The following is a 17813-nucleotide window of genomic DNA, read 5'->3' as shown; positions in this document are numbered from 1 at the left end:
CCCCAGCAGGTGGCAGCCGGCCCACTTCTTCCCTGACGGTTTCTCCTCAGCGCCGCGGTACAGATGGACCCTGGAGGAGGTCCGGTTCGACATGAGCACCCGGGGTGGTCCTGGTTCTGGGCGCCCTGCAGGAACCGGTGGGAGTTCCTCTAGAGCCGGGTGGCCGCCGGGTGGCTGCCCATGCTGGCGGCCGCTCTGGCCGCTCTGGACCACACCACGGCGTAGCGCCGCGGGTTGGCCGACAGCTCCAACCAGGGCCGCTCCGTGGGGGGCGCCGGGTTGGCGAGGCGGAACGACCGGCCCCACTTGGAGCCGTGGCCGTTCTCAGTGGGGTCCGAGTCCTGGTTCTGGTCCTGAGGCGTGTTGCTCAGGCTGCTCCCGGGCCCCCCTGAGGACCCTCCCATGGGGCTCAGCAGGGACCCGGCTCTCCAGGGGGCCTGAGGACCGGGTCACAGAGGGCCCGGCTCAGGTCCCTCTGGGGCTGCAGCTCCATCCCCTCGTCCGCCTGGTCTGTGTGGAGGCTGGACCTCCAGGCCGCCCTCCACTGGCTCAGGGACGGCCTGTCGTGGTGGAACGGCGTTTCTGAGAGCGTCCAGGCCGCCTGCCAATCAGAAGCCGCCCCAGAAATCTGAGACTGCACCGGCCTTTCCATTTTAAAATCAAAACCCACTGCTTTTAATGAGTGATTGTGTGCTCTGTGTTATTTTTATTGTATATATTTTAGGATGTTTTTATGTGATGTAAAGTGTGTTTGAGTACCTTGATAAGCGCTGTATACATTAAAAGCATAGTTATTAAGTCTGTGTGTACTCATATACATGTTATATACAGTGGTGCGGGTCTACAATCCACATACAAGTGATATTTTTAAACAAAACAGGAGAGTTGACGCAGGTCTGAGAAACGTCTGCGCGAGCATCCTGTCGCACAGACGATCTTTGACGCGTCGTCATCTCTTCGTCTCCGGCCCCTGGTGGTGACGTCAGCAGCGTGCGACCGGACCGCCTGGGCTCCGGTGCAGAGTTGGCAGCAGCGGATCAGGATGGCTGCCCCCACGCAGCGCTGCCGCGGAGGCCCCGGAGGCCCCGCCGGCCCCGCGAGGCCCCGGCTGCGGCTCGCGGTGCTCCTGGTGGCCGCGTGCTGCCTGCCGGCGGCCGCCGCGCTGGTGGAGGGTCTGTACTGCGGCGCGGAGGTCTGCTACGACGTGCTCGGCGTCTCCCGGGAGGCCGCCAAGCCGGACATCGCCCGGGCTTACCGGCAGCTGGCCCGCCGGTACCACCCGGACCGGTTCCGGTCGGGAGAGCCCGGCCTGGAGGGAGAGACCCGCGAGTCCGCCCACCAGAAGTTCCTCCTCATCGCGACCGCCTACGAGACGTTAAAGGTCGGTCACGTCTCTCCTCGGAGACCCTGGAGCTCCGCGCTCTAATAATACGAATCACAGTCCTCGTGTTATTAATGTAGCTGCGCTGGTCCTCACCACACGGTGCCTGCAGAACCACGGTCCACTTCCTCCTGTAGGCGGTGTGTTGACATGCATAATGTCCACGTCGGGACTGAGTCGCCTTCTGATGACGTACGTTCCTCTAACCCACACATCCACGTCCCGTAGCAGCTGGCCCGGAACCCCACCGGAACCCCACCGGAACCCCACCGGCACCGGGCCCCACCGGGCCATGTTGACCAGTCATGAATTATTACTTCATATCATGTATGATGGTCTTATGTCGAGTCATGGAGGAACTAGTGGTTCCTCACACACACACACACACACACTTCTTCTTTTCTCCTGCTGCTCTGACCCGTTTGGACCAGGCTGGTTTGGTTCTGTGTGTTTTGGGCTGTGAGGTGTAAAGCGTCAGAGCATCACGTGATATCTTCACTCTGACGTCTCTCAAGGTTCAACATCACAAACAAATCAGAGTTTTAAATACACAATGTCCTGAGAAACGACGCTCTGCTCAGGTGTGTGTGTGTGTGTGTGTGTGTGTGTGTGTGTGTGTGTGTGTGTGTGTGTGTGTGTGTGTGTGTGTGTGTGTGTGTGTGTGTGTGTGTGTGTGTGTGTGTGTGTGTGTGTGTGTGTGTGTGTGTGTGTGTGTGTGTGTGTGTGTGTGTGTGTGCAGGACGAGGACGCTCGGAGGGACTACGACTACATGCTGGACCACCCGGAGGAGTACTACCACCACTACTACACGTACTACCGCCGGCAGCTCACCCCCAAGGTGGACGTCAGGGTCGTCATCCTGGTCACCATCTGCGCCATCTCCATCTTCCAGGTGCACACATACATGCACACACATACATGCACTTTTTGTTAAATAGGTGGAAAAAGTGGCTTAATCCGCCACTGTAAATGATCCCCCCCACAAAAAATGTATAGCATTAGCTGAAACCTACAGTGTAGAGCTTTAGCTTTATCTTTTGTTGAAATGAAAAATATTTATATATATCTGTATATAAATATCTTTATTGAAATATTTATATTTTTATAAATATTTGTATATGTCTGTGTGTGTATATATATAATTTTTTTATGTATACATACTTTATATATATATGAATATTTGTGTGTGTGTATATACATAAATAAATATATTTCTATATAATAAGAAGCTATGCTTTTAAACCATTTTAAAGATCAGAAGACGTATCGAGAGACGTCCCATCCTTGCTCTTTTGATCGAGGTTTATTTTTTACTTTAGTATTTATTTCCTACACTTTTATTTGGCAGCTGAAGGCCGTTCCCCTCCGAGCTGCATGTGACCCGCATCGTGTGACCCACGTCGTGTGACCCACGTCGTGTGACCCACGTCGTGTGATCCACGTCGTGTGACCCACATGTGACCCGTGTGACCACATCATGTGACCCACGTCATGACCCGCCGTGTGACCCACATCATGTGACCCGCGTGTGACCCACATCGTGTGACCCGCGTGTGACCCGTCGTGTGACCCGTCATGTGACCCACATGTGACCCATATGTGACCGTCATGTGACCCACATCGTGTGACCCACGTCGTGTGACCGCGCATGTGACCCACGTCATGTGACCCGTCATGTGACCCACGTCATGTGACCCGTCATGTGACCCACGTCGTGTGACCCGTCGTGTGACCCACATCATGTGACCCGCCATGTGACCCACGTCGTGTGACCCACGTCATGTGACCCGCATCGTGTGACCCACGTCATGTGACCCACGTCATGTGACCCACGTCATGTGACCCACGTCATGTGACCCACATCATGTGATCCACGTCATGTGACCCACGTCATGTGACCCACGTCATGTGACCACATCGTGTGACCCACGTCGTGACCCGTCATGTGACCCGCCATGTGACCCACGCGTCATGTGACCCGCATCGTGTGACCCGTCATGTGACCCGCCATGTGACCTGCCATGTGACCTGCCATGTGACCTGCCATGTGACCCGTCACGTGACCTGCCATGTGACCTGCCATGTGACCCGTCATGTGACCATCCATGTGACCCGTCAAGTGAGCCATGTGACCCGTCATGTGACCATCACGTGACCTGCCATGTGACCCGTCACGTGACCTGCCATGTGACCCGCATCGTGTGACCCGCGCCATGTGACCCGTCAGTGACCCACGTCATGTGACCCGCATCGTGTGACCCGCATCGTGTGACCCGCGTCGTGTGACCCATCGCATGACCCGTCATGTGACCCCGTCATGTGACCCATCGTGACCGCGTGACCCATCATGTGACCCACGTCATGTGACCCGTGACCGCATCGTGTGACCCACGTCATGTGACCCGTCATGTGACCCGTCACGTGACCTGCCATGTGACCCGTCAAGTGACCTGTCATGTGACCATCACGTGACCTGCCATGTGACCCGCCATGTGACCCGTCACGTGACCTGCCATGTGACCTGCCATGTGACCCGCCATGTGACCCGTCATGTGACCCGCGTGTGACCCACGTCATGTGACCCACGTCGTGTGACCCACGTCATGTGACCCACATCGTGTGACCCACGTCGTGTGACCCGCATCATGTGACCCGCATCATGTGACCCACGTCATGTGACCCGCATCATGTGACCCGTCATGTGACCCACGTCATGTGACCCGCATCGTGTGACCCACGTCATGTGACCCACGTCATGTGACCCACGTCGTGTGACCCACATCGTGTGACCCACGTCGTGTGACCCGCATCATGTGACCCGCATCATGTGACCCACGTCATGTGACCCGCATCATGTGACCCACATCATGTGACCCACGTCATGTGACCCGCATCGTGTGACCCACATCGTGTGACCCACATCATGTGACCCACGTCGTGACCCATCGTGTGACCCACGTCATGTGACCCACATCATGTGACCCACATCATGTGACCCACATCATGTGACCCACGTCGTGTGACCCACATCATGTGACCCACGTCGTGTGACCCGCGTCGTGTGACCCACATCATGTGACCCACGTCGTGTGACCCGCATCGTGTGACCCACATCATGTGACCCGCATCGTGTGACCCACGTCATGTGACCCATCATAGCGACCCACGTCGTGTGACCCGCATCATGTGACCCATCGTGTGACCCGCATCGTGTGACCCGCGTCGTGTGACCCGCATCGTGTGACCCGCGTCGTGTGACCCGCGTCGTGTGACCCGCATCATGTGACCCACGTCGTGTGACCCGCATCGTGTGACCCACGTCATGTGACCCGCATCGTGTGACCCGCATCGTGTGACCCACGTCATGTGACCCACGTCATGTGACCCGCATCATGTGACCCACGTCGTGTGACCCGCATCGTGTGACCCACGTCATGTGACCCGCATCATGTGACCCACGTCATGTGACCCGCATCATGTGACCCGCATCATGTGACCCACATCATGTGACCCACATCATGTGATCCACGTCGTGTGACCCACGTCGTGTGACCCGCATCGTGTGACCCACGTCATGTGACCCACGTCATGTGACCCGCGTCATGTGACCCACGTCATGTGACCCGCATGTGACCCACGTCGTGTGACCCGCGTCATGTGACCCACGTCATGTGACCCGCATCGTGTGACCCGCATCATGTGACCCACGTCATGTGACCCGCATCGTGTGACCCGCATCGTGTGACCCGCGTCGTGTGACCCGCGTCATGTGACCCGCATCATGTGACCCACGTCATGTGACCCGCATCATGTGACCCACGTCATGTGACCCGCATCATGTGACCCGCATCATGTGACCCACATCGTGTGACCCGCATCGTGTGACCCGCATCGTGTGACCCGCGTCGTGTGACCCGCGTCGTGTGACCCGCATCGTGTGACCCGCGTCGTGTGACCCACGTCGTGTGACCCACGTCGTGTGACCCGCATCGTGTGACCCACGTCGTGTGATCCACGTCGTGTGACCCGTCACGTGACCTGCCATGTGACCCGCCATGTGACCCGTCATGTGACCGCGTCATGTGACCCGTATGTGACCCGTATGTGACCCGTATGTGACCCGTCTGTGACCCGTATGTGACCCGTATGTGACCCGTATGTGACCCACGCCGTGTGACCCACGTCATGTGACCCGTCACGTGACCCGCCATGTGACCCGTCACGTGACCTGCCATGTGACCCGTCACGTGACCCACGTCGTGTGACCCGCATCATGTGACCCCGTCATGTGACCCGCGTATGACCCATCGTGTGACCCGCGTCATGTGACCCGTCGTGTGACCCGTCATGTGACCCGTGTGACCCGCGTCATGTGACCCGTCGTGACCCGTCGTGTGACCCACGTCGTGTGACCCGCATCGTGTGACCCGCGTGACCGCATGTGACCCGCGTCATGTGACCCACGTCATGTGACCCATCATGTGACCCACATCATGTGACCCGTCACGTGACCCGCCATGTGACCTGTCACGTGACCCGTCATGTGACCCGCGTCATGTGACCCACGTCATGTGACCCGTCATGTGACCCACATCATGTGATCCACGTCGTGTGACCCATCATGTGACCCACGTCATGTGACCCCCGTCATGTGACCCGCATCATGTGACCCACGTCATGTGACACGCATCGTGTGACCCACGTCATGTGACCCACATCGTGTGACCCGCATCGTGTGACCCACGTCATGTGACCCGCATCATGTGACCCACATCATGTGACCCACATCATGTGACCCACGTCATGTGACCCACGTCGTGTGACCCGCTGTGACCCACGTCATGTGACCCACGTCATGTGACCGTCATGTGACCCACATGTGACCCACATGTGACCCATATGTGACCGTCATGTGACCCACATGTGACCCACATGTGACCCACGTCATGTGACCCACGTCATGTGACCCACATCATGTGACCCACGTCATGTGACCCACGTCATGTGACCCGCGTCATGTGACCCGCATCATGTGACCCACGTCATGTGACCCGCATCGTGTGACCCACATCATGTGACCCACGTCATGTGACCCACGTCGTGTGACCCACGTCATGTGACCCACGTCATGTGACCCACGTCATGTGACCCACGTCGTGTGACCCACATCGTGTAACCCGCATCATGTGACCCGCGTCATGTGACCCGCATCGTGTGACCCACGTCATGTGACCCACGTCATGTGACCCACGTCATGTGACCCACATCGTGTGACCCGCATCATGTGACCCACGTCATGTGACCCACGTCATGTGACCCACGTCATGTGACCCACGTCATGTGACCCACGTCGTGTGACCCGCATCGTGTGACCCGCATCGTGTGACCCGCATCGTGTGACCCACGTCATGTGACCCACATCATGTGACCCACGTCGTGTGACCCACATCATGTGACCCGCGTCGTGTGACCCACGTCGTGTGACCCGCATCATGTGACCCACGTCATGTGACCTGTCATGTGACCCACGTCATGTGACCCACGTCATGTGACACACATCGTGTGACCCACATCATGTGACCCGCGTCGTGTGACCCGCATCGTGTGACCCACGTCATGTGACCCACGTCATGTGACCCACGTCATGTGACCCACATCATGTGATCCACGTCATGTGACCCACGTCATGTGACATGCATCGTGTGACCCGCGTCATGTGACCCGCGTCATGTGACCCACGTCATGTGACCCACGTCATCTGACCCACGTCGTGTGACCCACATCGTGTAACCCGCATCATGTGACCCACGTCATGTGACCCGCATCATGTGACCCCGGCCTGGAGGGAAAGACCCGCGAGTCCGCCCACCAGAAGTTCCTCCACATCATGTGACCCACATCGTGTGACCCGCATCGTGTGACCCGCATCGTGTGACCCGCGTCGTGTGACCCGCGTCGTGTGACCCGCATCGTGTGACCCGCGTCATGTGACCCGCATCATGTGACCCGCGTCATGTGACCCGCGTCGTGTGACCCGCATCGTGTGACCCACGTCGTGTGACCCGCGTCATGTGACCCGCATCGTGTGACCCGCATCGTGTGACCCACGTCGTGTGACCCGCGTCATGTGACCCGCATCATGTGACCCGCGTCATGTGACCCGCGTCATGTGACCCGCGTCGTGTGACCCGCATCGTGTGACCCACGTCGTGTGACCCACGTCGTGTGACCCGCGTCATGTGACCCGCGTCATGTGACCCGCATCATGTGACCCGCGTCATGTGACCCGCGTCATGTGAACCACGTCGTGTGACCCGCATCGTGTGACCCACATCGTGTGACCTGTGGTGGAATAAATGTTCCGATGCCTTGTGAGAAATCAAAAGTATTCTAAGCACGGTGGTCTTATCACACTTTATTATATAGTAACAAGTTCACAAATGATCAGAATGTGAGCCAGGTACAAACAAGTGGACAAGTGATTCAACTAGACAAATAAGTCATGGAACACATAAGTAATCACATCAAACAAGTCATGGAAACACCCAGCTGAGTGGAGCAAAGTCTGAACCCTCCTTATGAGAAGTCTCCGACTTAATGCTGCCTTCTTCGTCGACTCGTCTCTTCTTATACACATCGCCGAGACGTGCACATTCCAGAGGAATCTGTTCCCCCTCGATAAGTAATAGGAGACCCTTGAAGGCTTTGTTTATTCTGCAACCCCCCAACATCATAGTGACCTTTCCAGTTGGTCCATCACCTCAAGTCATCGGTTTGTGACCTTTCCACATGACCCCACACAGGATTAGATTATCCCCCATAGACAGATGGGAGAGACAGCTGTTGATACATTTTCTACTCCAACAATCCCCTCTTTTTGTCATTTTTGACAATTTAACTGAAAAAATAGTAACAAAATGTTAAAACATTCTTAGAGCATACATCCGTGGTGTAGATTCACAAAGATTTCAAAACATCACATCATCAACCTCAAAGAAGTACATACAAAATTGATTATAGTTTGCTAAATCTACTGTGTAAATACATTGCTTGCTTAAACATTGTCCTCAACATTAACCCAAGTATCATTCTCTATTGAGGAGAGTGAACAATTGTTCGCATCACATTGTTCAGCTGGGCAGTGGAAAACTTTTTTTTTTCCTTCCTGCCACTTCCTGGAGAGATGGAAAGGGCTAGTATCTTTGCCGTCTATGTTATGTGATTGCAATTTATAGATAAGGAACAAGATAATTGCTATTGTGGTTAGAAAGAGTAGTGAGTGCATGCTTTTGCTCTGGCTGCACCCATGCTTCTTAAAGGGGGGTCGTGATGCTGGAGATCTTTGTTCCATCGCTGCTGCTTCTTGGGTGGCTACACCTTCGCACATGATTTCGCCTCCTACCACACTGATTTATATATGACAGCTTTGCGGTTTGAGAAACTATGGGCTTGCTCCCCTCCTCTCTCTTCCCAGCCACATAAAATGAGTGAGGTGCTTGGTTACGTCACTGCTAATGGTGCGCTTGTCGGTAGCTTGGCACACTACTTGATGGAGGAAGGCGCTCGCTTTTCTCACCCTTCCCCTTTAGTCCGGACCCGTAGCAGCTGCTCCTTCTCCTTCTGGGTTTGGGATGCGTTTGCAGTGGCTAGCGTGGACCCACGTTGCTTTTCCTTCCACTTTCACCGCCGTCTCTGTGGTCAGGAGTACTTGGAAGGGGCCCGTGTAGCGTCTCTGCTTCCAATGCTTTCTCCTGTGATCCTTGATGAGCACCCAGTCTCCTGGTTTCAGGTGATGCTGGATCGCAGTGGCTGGTGAGGGAAGTGCAGCTTTCACCTGTGTGTGAAGTGCTGAGAGTGAGGATGAGAGATTAGCACAATATCTTAGCATGCTGTCTTCATTATGATCAGTCGTCAAAGCGTGTCTTACTGGACCCAGTCCAGTGCAAGGGGGTCTCGAGCACTATCTCAAAAGGGCTGAGGCCATGTTTGTTCCTGATTCGCATGCGCATGTGAAAAGCACCAGCGGAAGTGCTTTCACCCAAGATAGGCCTGTCTCTTCACAACACTTCGCCAGTTTAGATTTAATGGTACCATTTTCTCGTTCAACCGCACCAGCTGACTGAGGATGATAAGAACAATGATGTCTGATGTTAAAACCTAAATACTGTGAGATTTAAAATACATTACTAACTGTTCAAAGTGTATCTGCAGGCGGTGACCCTGCTGTTGTTATTATTGCAAATGTTGAAAATGCTCTGGTGTATGAACTTGCATTTAGAGCATTACACATTCCCCCTTTGCCCACGTGGTCTCCTCCATGAGAAAATCTAGAAGTATGGAAGAGAGCGCGTGGCAAACAAGGCTTGCCGTCTGGGCTGTCAAACCCTCGACTCAAAGAGTGGCACCAGAGCGTTCCATAGGGAGCGCTCCTGGGCATTGGCAAAAGAATGAATTGTGGAAAGACCTGCCTAAGGACTGGAATCAGTCTATGTGGGGAAAAGGGGTGCCCGATAAGGCTGCCGCCTTTGCCACCAGATCTGCCACTATGTTTACTATTGACACAGGTCAAAAAAGAAGAGATGTGAGCTTCACTTTTAACGACTGAAAACAGCTGAAACCCACCGTGTGGTGTGATGGGTTTGCCACTGTTAGAAATCCTCTGTGTCTTCCACAGAGGCCCAAGGTCATGTACGTTCCAGATACATGAAGTGAACCTGTGTAATTGTTAGTTTTACCTTTTTAGCTACCTTACATTCCCCTGTGAGTGCAATCAGCTCTGCTGCTTGTACTGATCGGTGTGCAGTAAGCCTGACACCAACAGGTGTGTGATGTGATGTAACATACAACCTGACCGCTGCCCCGTTGTGGGTGAGCTGGATAGCTACAGATAGCTCGAATCTGCATTGGAAGGAGGTGTGTCCCACAGATCAGGTCTCGGGATGCATGTCTGTTGCAATACCTGGACACTATCATGAGGCTCTCCATCATCTGCAGTCGGAAGAAGTGTAGTTGAGTTAAGTTCATCGCAGCGTTTTACCGTAATGTCACGCTATTCCAACATGATATCTGAACCATCTCTGAGCAGAGAGGTGAGAAGTCTTCTGGCATGGAAGATGTGGGAAACTGCATGCGGGACTATAAGTGTGACATCAGAATAGCCCACAATGTCCCGTGATGTTAATCCATGGCTTCTCCAACTGCTGCAACAGAGAGGAAGACCTGTGACAACAAAGTCATGTTTTGAGGAGAAATAGGCCACAGGCCTGAGTTTTCCTCCATGCGGCTGACACAAAACAGATGTCATGTAACAGTCTTTTTGGTCTATGAATTGAGTATAAGGTAAGTCAGGTCTTGGCAAGCCCAAAGTCGGGGCCTGCGATAAGGAAGTCTTTAAATCCTCAAATGCCTTCTCGGCTTCCTCAGTCCAAGTCAGTTTGTCACGTGCACTAAGGTTTCTACCATGGACCATGGATGAGAGGGATGCCTCTCTTTTAAAAGGGATTCAAAAACTGGTCTTATACCATCGATGGCTTCTTTTTTAAGTGGATACTGTTTTAGGCATGGCCTATAATCTGACTTAGGACACACTACCAATGGTGCTGCGCCTTTTATGAGCCCCACATCGTATTTGTGTGCAGCCCACAGTGAAGGTGGCACTTTTTACAACTCAGGAATTTGACCTGTTGTCATAATAAGTGGATACAAGCTTGTATGTTCAATGTGTTCTTCTGTGAGCTCTAACGTTCTCCGTACATGTACTGTGTCGGTCAATGCAATACGAAATACATCACCAATCGCGCTAAATTCGATCCTCGAATCTTCTGCAGCCGGTCTAAAGTCCAAGAGGTTGATACGTTGTTGTAGCCACGGACCCAGATCCTGCCATTTCCAGTGTGACGGCTTAGCCAATGATACGTGAGGAGTGGTTCCAAGGAACAGTTTCCCCTGGGATGGAGAGAGAGACACAGACACCGCAGCAGCCTCCTCTGACCAGTAAACATGCTTCAGGTCTAAACTCTCTGTTTCTACCTGTTGATCATACCATGCTTCCTCGTATATTCTATCTGGCCCTACGCTCACATGGGATGTACAATGTAATGGCTGCATATAATTTCCTGCTGCAGTACTGTGTGCGTGCAAATGAAATAAGATCATGGGTTTTCGGAGCTCCATGGTTTAACATTAGCTCCCACTCGTATGCATACAGAAGTGGATTTGGATTATAGTTCATCATCTGAAATAAAGGAAGTTCAGCTCTTTTTAACACTTTGATGCCTTCTTCTGTTGAAACTAACCTAATGCCAAAAAAGCACATTAGATCTCGCCCCATCAGATTTACTGGGCAGTTTTCCGACACTAGAAAAGAATGTTTTGTTATTTGGTCATCTAACTCACATTTCAATGGAACTGAGCAACTTTCCAAGACTGGTACGCCCTCGCTCCCACTGTAACTCTTCCTGCCACTCTTTTTGGGGGCACTTGGCAAGGAATCTGTTCTTAACACGGAGTTTGTAGCTCCTGAATCAACTAAGAATGTTACAGGGTGGTTAGAAATCATCAATGTTAATTGTGGGAATTTCTTAAAGCCTGGGTTGTTGGCATACATTGTGAAATTTTGTGCATGTGAAGTGTTGTGTGCTACCTGCTTTCCTGTGGAGAGGCTGTCCATCTCTGGGGTCCGCCCCTCCCTCCCCTCCTTTCAGTCAGACGTGCGGAATGCAGGCCCTGTCCTTGTGTTCTCTGGACAATCAGCTTGCCAGTGTCCACGCTTCCCGCAGCAATGGCAGACGTCTGGGTTGTAATCTCTACTTGTTCTGCGCTTGCCCCCACCTCTTTGTCTTCCCTGACCTCTGGTATGACCTCTTGTCTGGCCCCTTCCTCCCCCAAATCTGCCACGGGCGGTTTCCTGGGCTGGCTCTGCTCGGGTGTTAAACATTGCCAGCTGTGCTTCTTCCAGTTTCCTTTGTCTGCCCTCTTTCTTCTGATCATCTCTTCTTTGTGCCCCGTCTTCTGCATGTTCTGCGTGCTGAAGGATGTCGGCAAGTGGGCATGTTTTCCAAGTTACACATGCATTTCTTACCATGTGTACGAGTTCTGGTCTCCTTCTGCTCAGAAAATGTTCTTTCAGATGGACCTCATATGGTGTCAGGGGCTGTGCTCCCATTGGATTGGGTCGGTTGAGGCCACTATGAGTGTCAAAGGCTCCTGTCAGACGTGCCAGGAAGGAACTGCAAGTCTCTTGTGGCCCTTGTGACAAAGAGGTAATATAGGACAAGTTTAGTCTCAAAGGGAACTGTTCTTTTACGGTGTTAATGAGGACATCAACCGCATCTCGAAAGTTCACATTTTTGGCATCCTCGTAGAGTGGCTCACTCAGGCGGAAAGTCATTCTTGCATTGTTGAAAACATGCTGAATTTTGTGATAATCATTTGTCAGCACCTTGGCCATCAAACGCCGTAACTCTGACATAGTGGGACGATATTCTCTGACAAATTGCCTAAGATCAGTCTCCCATCTCGTGAGATTGCTTTTAGGATTGCAGACATGAATCATTGCTTCACTTCTATCTGCATCTGACCAGGGTCTGAAAACCAGCATCGGGCCTTCTGCTCCCGCCACTTCTATCATTGGCCTGAGAGCTGTAGCCTCCCTCTCTTCCTGCAACATGGCCCCCCTTTGTTGAGACTGTAGGCGGGTCACGGCCGGTGAGGAGGTCGTCTCGGTGCTTGAGTCCGGCTGCTGTCCTCTTCCCATGTCTGCTGAAACGTGTGCTGCATTTGACTGGGAGGGCTGCTGCACGTAGGCTGGAGGAGCAGGGGGGGGGGCGGAGTCCAGTTCTGGATCCAATGATTTCCTCAGTACCTCAGAAAGACAAGGGCACACAGTATTTTGGTGAATAGTGGAAAGTATGTTAGCATCCTTTACAGGATCGATGTTTTTCAGTGCATTGAATGCTTTCAATCTCTTTCCCTCCCTTCTCTCAGACTCAAATTTCCACTTATTAAATGCTTCCCAGTCAGCCTCAAACTTTACATTCTTCTTCTGCTTTTTCTTTGATAAGGCTGCATGCTGAGCTGTTGCGTTCCTCTCCATTTCCCCCAGTGATACCTCCAACTGTTTTAATTGATTTTCACTCAAACTTCCGTTTGATGGAAAACCAATCTCTATCCACTTTTGCATTTGATCCAAGCTTCCAGGATATCGATCAGACATAAACTTACACAGAGGCGGAAGGATGGGGACCACATGGCTCTCAACGGTCTCACTCTTACTCTGAGCACTACCCATCTCTAATCATTCGTGTATTACGTCGCAGTGTGCGTCAATAAATTTTCTATACAAAATTTTAAACAATACACATGGATGACTAAAGCAAGCAAGCGACCGCTGCTATCTCTAAAAACTGCTAACTGTTTTCCCTGAGAAGTGTGCGCCAAACTGGTGCATACAAACCACTAGAGAACCCAACAGTTTTCAAAACACGTCTGTTAACAACACTGATTGTGAGATTTTTCTTTTAAAAATTTCCATTTTCATGACTTGATTGATCTCAAAATAATCTTAATCTCTCACCGCGTGTTTTTCGTTGTTACTTCAACTGGGTTGGATCGGCAGTCCTGGTCTCCGCAGAACGGCAGCTTCTCACCCTCGGGGAGGAATCATCTATCTTATGGCCTTCTGACCGTCCGTCGGAGTCCAGCGCTGCGCGTCCATCCCATCCTCGTCGCCAATTTGTGGTGGAATAAATGTTCCGATGCCTTGTGAGAAATCAAAAGTATTCTAAGCACGGTGGTCTTATCACACTTTATTATATAGTAACAAGTTCACAAATGATCAGAATGTGAGCCAGGTACAAACAAGTGGACAAGTGATTCAACTAGACAAATAAGTCATGGAACACATAAGTAATCACATCAAACAAGTCATGGAAACACCCAGCTGAGTGGAGCAAAGTCTGAACCCTCCTTATGAGAAGTCTCCGACTTAATGCTGCCTTCTTCGTCGACTCGTCTCTTCTTATACACATCGCCGAGACGTGCACATTCCAGAGGAATCTGTTCCCCCTCGATAAGTAATAGGAGACCCTTGAAGGCTTTGTTTATTCTGCAACCCCCCAACATCATAGTGACCTTTCCAGTTGGTCCATCACCTCAAGTCATCGGTTTGTGACCTTTCCACATGACCCCACACAGGATTAGATTATCCCCCATAGACAGATGGGAGAGACAGCTGTTGATACATTTTCTACTCCAACATGACCCACGTCGTGTGACCCACGTCATGTGACCCGCATCGTGTGACCCGCATCATGTGACCCACGTCATGTGACCCGCATCGTGTGACCCACATCATGTGACCCACGTCATGTGACCCACGTCGTGTGACCCGCATCGTGTGACCCGCATCGTGTGACCCGCATCGTGTGACCCGCATCATGTGACCCACGTCATGTGACCCGCATCGTGTGACCCGCGTCGTGTGACCCGCGTCGTGTGACCCGCGTCGTGTGACCCGCGTCATGTGACCCGCGTCATGTGACCCGCGTCATGTGACCCACGTCATGTGACCCACATCATGTGACCCGCGTCATGTGACCCGCATCATGTGACCCGCGTCATGTGACCCGCGTCGTGTGACCCACATCGTGTGACCCACGTCGTGTGACCCACGTCGTGTGACCCGCATCGTGTGACCCACATCGTGTGACCCGCATGCAGCTCGGAGTAGCTGCTCGCGCCTCCATGAGGTAGAGGAGCAGGTCTCAGGTTGTTGAGGTGTGATGCTCTTCATGCTGACGCCGGTGAGGCCGCTCACAGGAACCGTCTCACCTTCTCACCTTCTCACCGTCTCACCGTCTCTCCCCAGTTCTACAGCTGGCACAGCAGCTACAACGAGGCCATCAACTACCTGGTGACGGTGCCCAAGTACCGCATCCAGGCCACGGAGATCGCCAAGCAGCAGGGCCTCCTCAACCGGCCCAAGGAGAAGGGCAAGAACCGGCGCTCCAAGGAGGAGGTGCGTGAGCAGGAGGAGGAGGTGATCCGCGACATCATCAAGAACAAGATCGACATCCAGGGCGGCTACCAGAAGCCCAACCTGAGCCACATCCTGCTGTGCCAGATCGTGCTGTCGCCCTACTACCTCACCCAGTACGCCTCCTGGTGCGCCTCCTGGTTCTACCGCTTCACCCTCTGCAGGGAGGAGTACGGCGAGGAGGAGAAGTTCTACATCATCAGGTCAGTTTGAACTGGGACGCGGGGAAAGAGTCGGGACAGCTTCTTATTTATTTATATATGATTATATTTATGTATTTATTTATATACATTTGTTAAAATATATGTTTATATACATATTTTTTAATATATATTTATGTGTGTATATATATTTATTCATATTTATGTGTATATTTATTTATATATCTTTTCTATTTATTTTTATATATTTATATGTATTTATTTATTTGTATTCATTTATATGTATTTATTTTTATATGTATTTATATATTTAGATGTATTTATCCATATGTATATTTATTTATTTATTTATACATATTTATTTATATATTTGTATTAAATATGTATGTATTTATCCATCCACTTGGTCCCCCAGGAGGAACATGAAGCTGTCTGAGTCCCAGTTCTCTGGCGTGGATGAGAGCGCCCGGCAGTCCTTCCTGGAGAAACGTCTGTGGGTCAGAGAAAACTACGAGGTTCGTCCTTCAGTTTCTCTGTTGGATGAGATTGGACTTTCATATCGTCCTCCATCGCCTCGCTTCCCCGAGTGGTCGTGAACAAGTCCAGGTCCTCACGAGTCCTCGAGTCCAGGTCCACAAGTCCAGGTCTGAGGTCTCCGGTGTGTCCCTAGTGGCCACGGCCTGCTGTTACAGGAAGTCTCCGGCTGCAGACGATGAGCTCGTTCTACTGCTCGCCATCTGGGTTTAAGGCCGTTATTAATGAATGACAAACATCCGTCAGTTAAACAGACAAACCAAGTGTTGTGTGTGTGTGTGGTGTGTGTGTGTCTCTCTCAGATGCACAGAAAGGAGCAGGAGGCGGAGATGAAGGTCAAGATGGCGACCGACCCGAGGATGAAGAGGTACCGCCGCTGGATGAAGAACGAGGGTCCGGGCCGGCTGACCTTCATCGACGACTGAGGCCGAGCCTGTGACACACACACACACACACACACTCTGCTGGGTGGACTGTACAGAAAGAGGAACTATGCTGTTTATATGAGGAGAGATATTTTCATAGTCGGGTCATGAAGTGGAATAAACTGTTTAACGGGCTTCAGGCTCATCAGTCTTCGTGTTCTTCGTCTTCTTTACATCGTGCCATTCAAACCAAATGAAAGTTGATCAATGACATCTGTTCTGCAGACTGCAGCATGTGTTTGTTGGATAAGAGACATCTGAAGGCAGCGTGTCCTTGGGCAAGGCACCGGCCCTCGGCCTGGCTGCTGCTCCAGGGACCAACAGGCTGACGCCTGAAGAGTCGGTTGAGCATTAAAACAAGTGTTGATTTATTTCTCCAGGAGACCTGAGTAACGACCTCACTCAGTCAATTTAGCCTAGCTTAGCATAAAGACGAAGCGGGGGAGGTGGTTAGCCTAGCTTAGCATAATGACGAAGCGGTGGAGGTGGTTAGCCTAGCTTAGCATAAAGACGAAGCGGGGGAGGTGGTTAGCCTAGCTTAGCATAATGACGAAGCGGGGGAGGCGGTTAGCCTAGCTTCGCATAAAGATTTAGCCGAGCTGGAACAAAACGCCCCCGAAGCCGTCTGGTTGCCACGGCGTCATCTCGGTGCGAAGGAGACTTTCGATTGGCCGACGGCTCCAGGAGGAAGAGCGGTGACGATGACGATGGTCTCTGACAGACCTTCATCGGTTGTCAGAAACCATTTACTGCTTTTTATTTATTGTTTGTCATTTTGGTTTCATGAACACAAACAAGTGTTGAAGTTTATGAAACCGGTTTGTTCCTCAGATCCTTTCAAACTGTCTGTAGAACCAAAGACACGCCGGGTCTCACCGGCTGTTAGTCTGACATGTGATCCAATGGAGCTGCCCGACTGCACCTCTGCATAATATATATATATAATATATATATCTCATTTACACACCAGCTTGTTTTATGACATCTGAATCAGTTTATTACACAATATGAAGCAACAACACAACACTGAGACATCCTGTCTCTCTCTCTCTCTCTCTCTCTCTAACTATCTGTCTCTCTCTCTCTAACTGTCTCTCTCTCTCTCTCTCTCTGTCTCTCTCTCTCTCTCTCTCTCTCTCTCAGTTCACGCTGAGCGTCAGAGCGACAGGGTGTGTGTTTGGGAGCTGCGGAGCGTTGTCTGTGTGTTTCTCTCTTCTCTGTTCTTTCATAGTTGTGTGTATTTAGTTTATGTGGTGTATTAGTTGGGTTTCACAGTA

At 51.8% G+C, this 17813-nt stretch overlaps 2 protein-coding genes across 2 annotated transcripts; one reads left to right on the top strand and one right to left on the bottom strand.

Annotated features, from left to right (window-relative positions):
* Positions 1-1003: 1003 nt before the first annotated feature.
* On the top strand, positions 1004-16689 carry dnajc25 (DnaJ (Hsp40) homolog, subfamily C, member 25). The gene is made up of 5 exons (XM_056432900.1): positions 1004-1381; positions 2121-2273; positions 15249-15619; positions 15993-16092; positions 16414-16689. The coding sequence occupies exons 1-5, from the start codon at positions 1043-1045 to the stop codon at positions 16534-16536; spliced, it is 1086 nt and encodes a 361-aa protein (XP_056288875.1). The 5' UTR covers positions 1004-1042; the 3' UTR covers positions 16537-16689.
* On the bottom strand, positions 11783-14725 carry LOC130205487 (uncharacterized). Its single transcript, XM_056432901.1, has 2 exons — positions 13956-14725; positions 11783-13244 (listed from the first exon to the last, which is right to left on the bottom strand). The coding sequence occupies exon 2, from the start codon at positions 13134-13136 to the stop codon at positions 12081-12083; it is 1056 nt and encodes a 351-aa protein (XP_056288876.1). The 5' UTR covers positions 13137-13244; positions 13956-14725; the 3' UTR covers positions 11783-12080.
* Positions 16690-17813: the final 1124 nt, after the last annotated feature.

This window comes from Pseudoliparis swirei, chromosome 15 (genome assembly GCF_029220125.1).
Source record: "Pseudoliparis swirei isolate HS2019 ecotype Mariana Trench chromosome 15, NWPU_hadal_v1, whole genome shotgun sequence".
NCBI classification, from domain to species: domain Eukaryota; kingdom Metazoa; phylum Chordata; class Actinopteri; order Perciformes; family Liparidae; genus Pseudoliparis; species Pseudoliparis swirei.
Note: the sequence above shows the minus strand (reverse complement) of the source record. Positions and strands in the feature narration are given on the sequence as shown.

Bases quoted from the DNA above. Each gene is read 5' to 3' on its own strand.
- dnajc25 (XM_056432900.1), top strand. From the start codon at position 1,043: ATGGCTGCCCCCACGCAGCGCTGCCGCGGAGGCCCCGGAGGCCCCGCC. The intron at 15,620-15,992 runs GTCAGTTTGAAC...TTGGTCCCCCAG, and splicing joins GAGAAGTTCTACATCATCAG to GAGGAACATGAAGCTGTCTG. The intron at 16,093-16,413 runs GTTCGTCCTTCA...TGTCTCTCTCAG, and splicing joins GGGTCAGAGAAAACTACGAG to ATGCACAGAAAGGAGCAGGA.
- LOC130205487 (XM_056432901.1), bottom strand. From the start codon at position 13,136: ATGGGAAGAGGACAGCAGCCGGACTCAAGCACCGAGACGACCTCCTCA.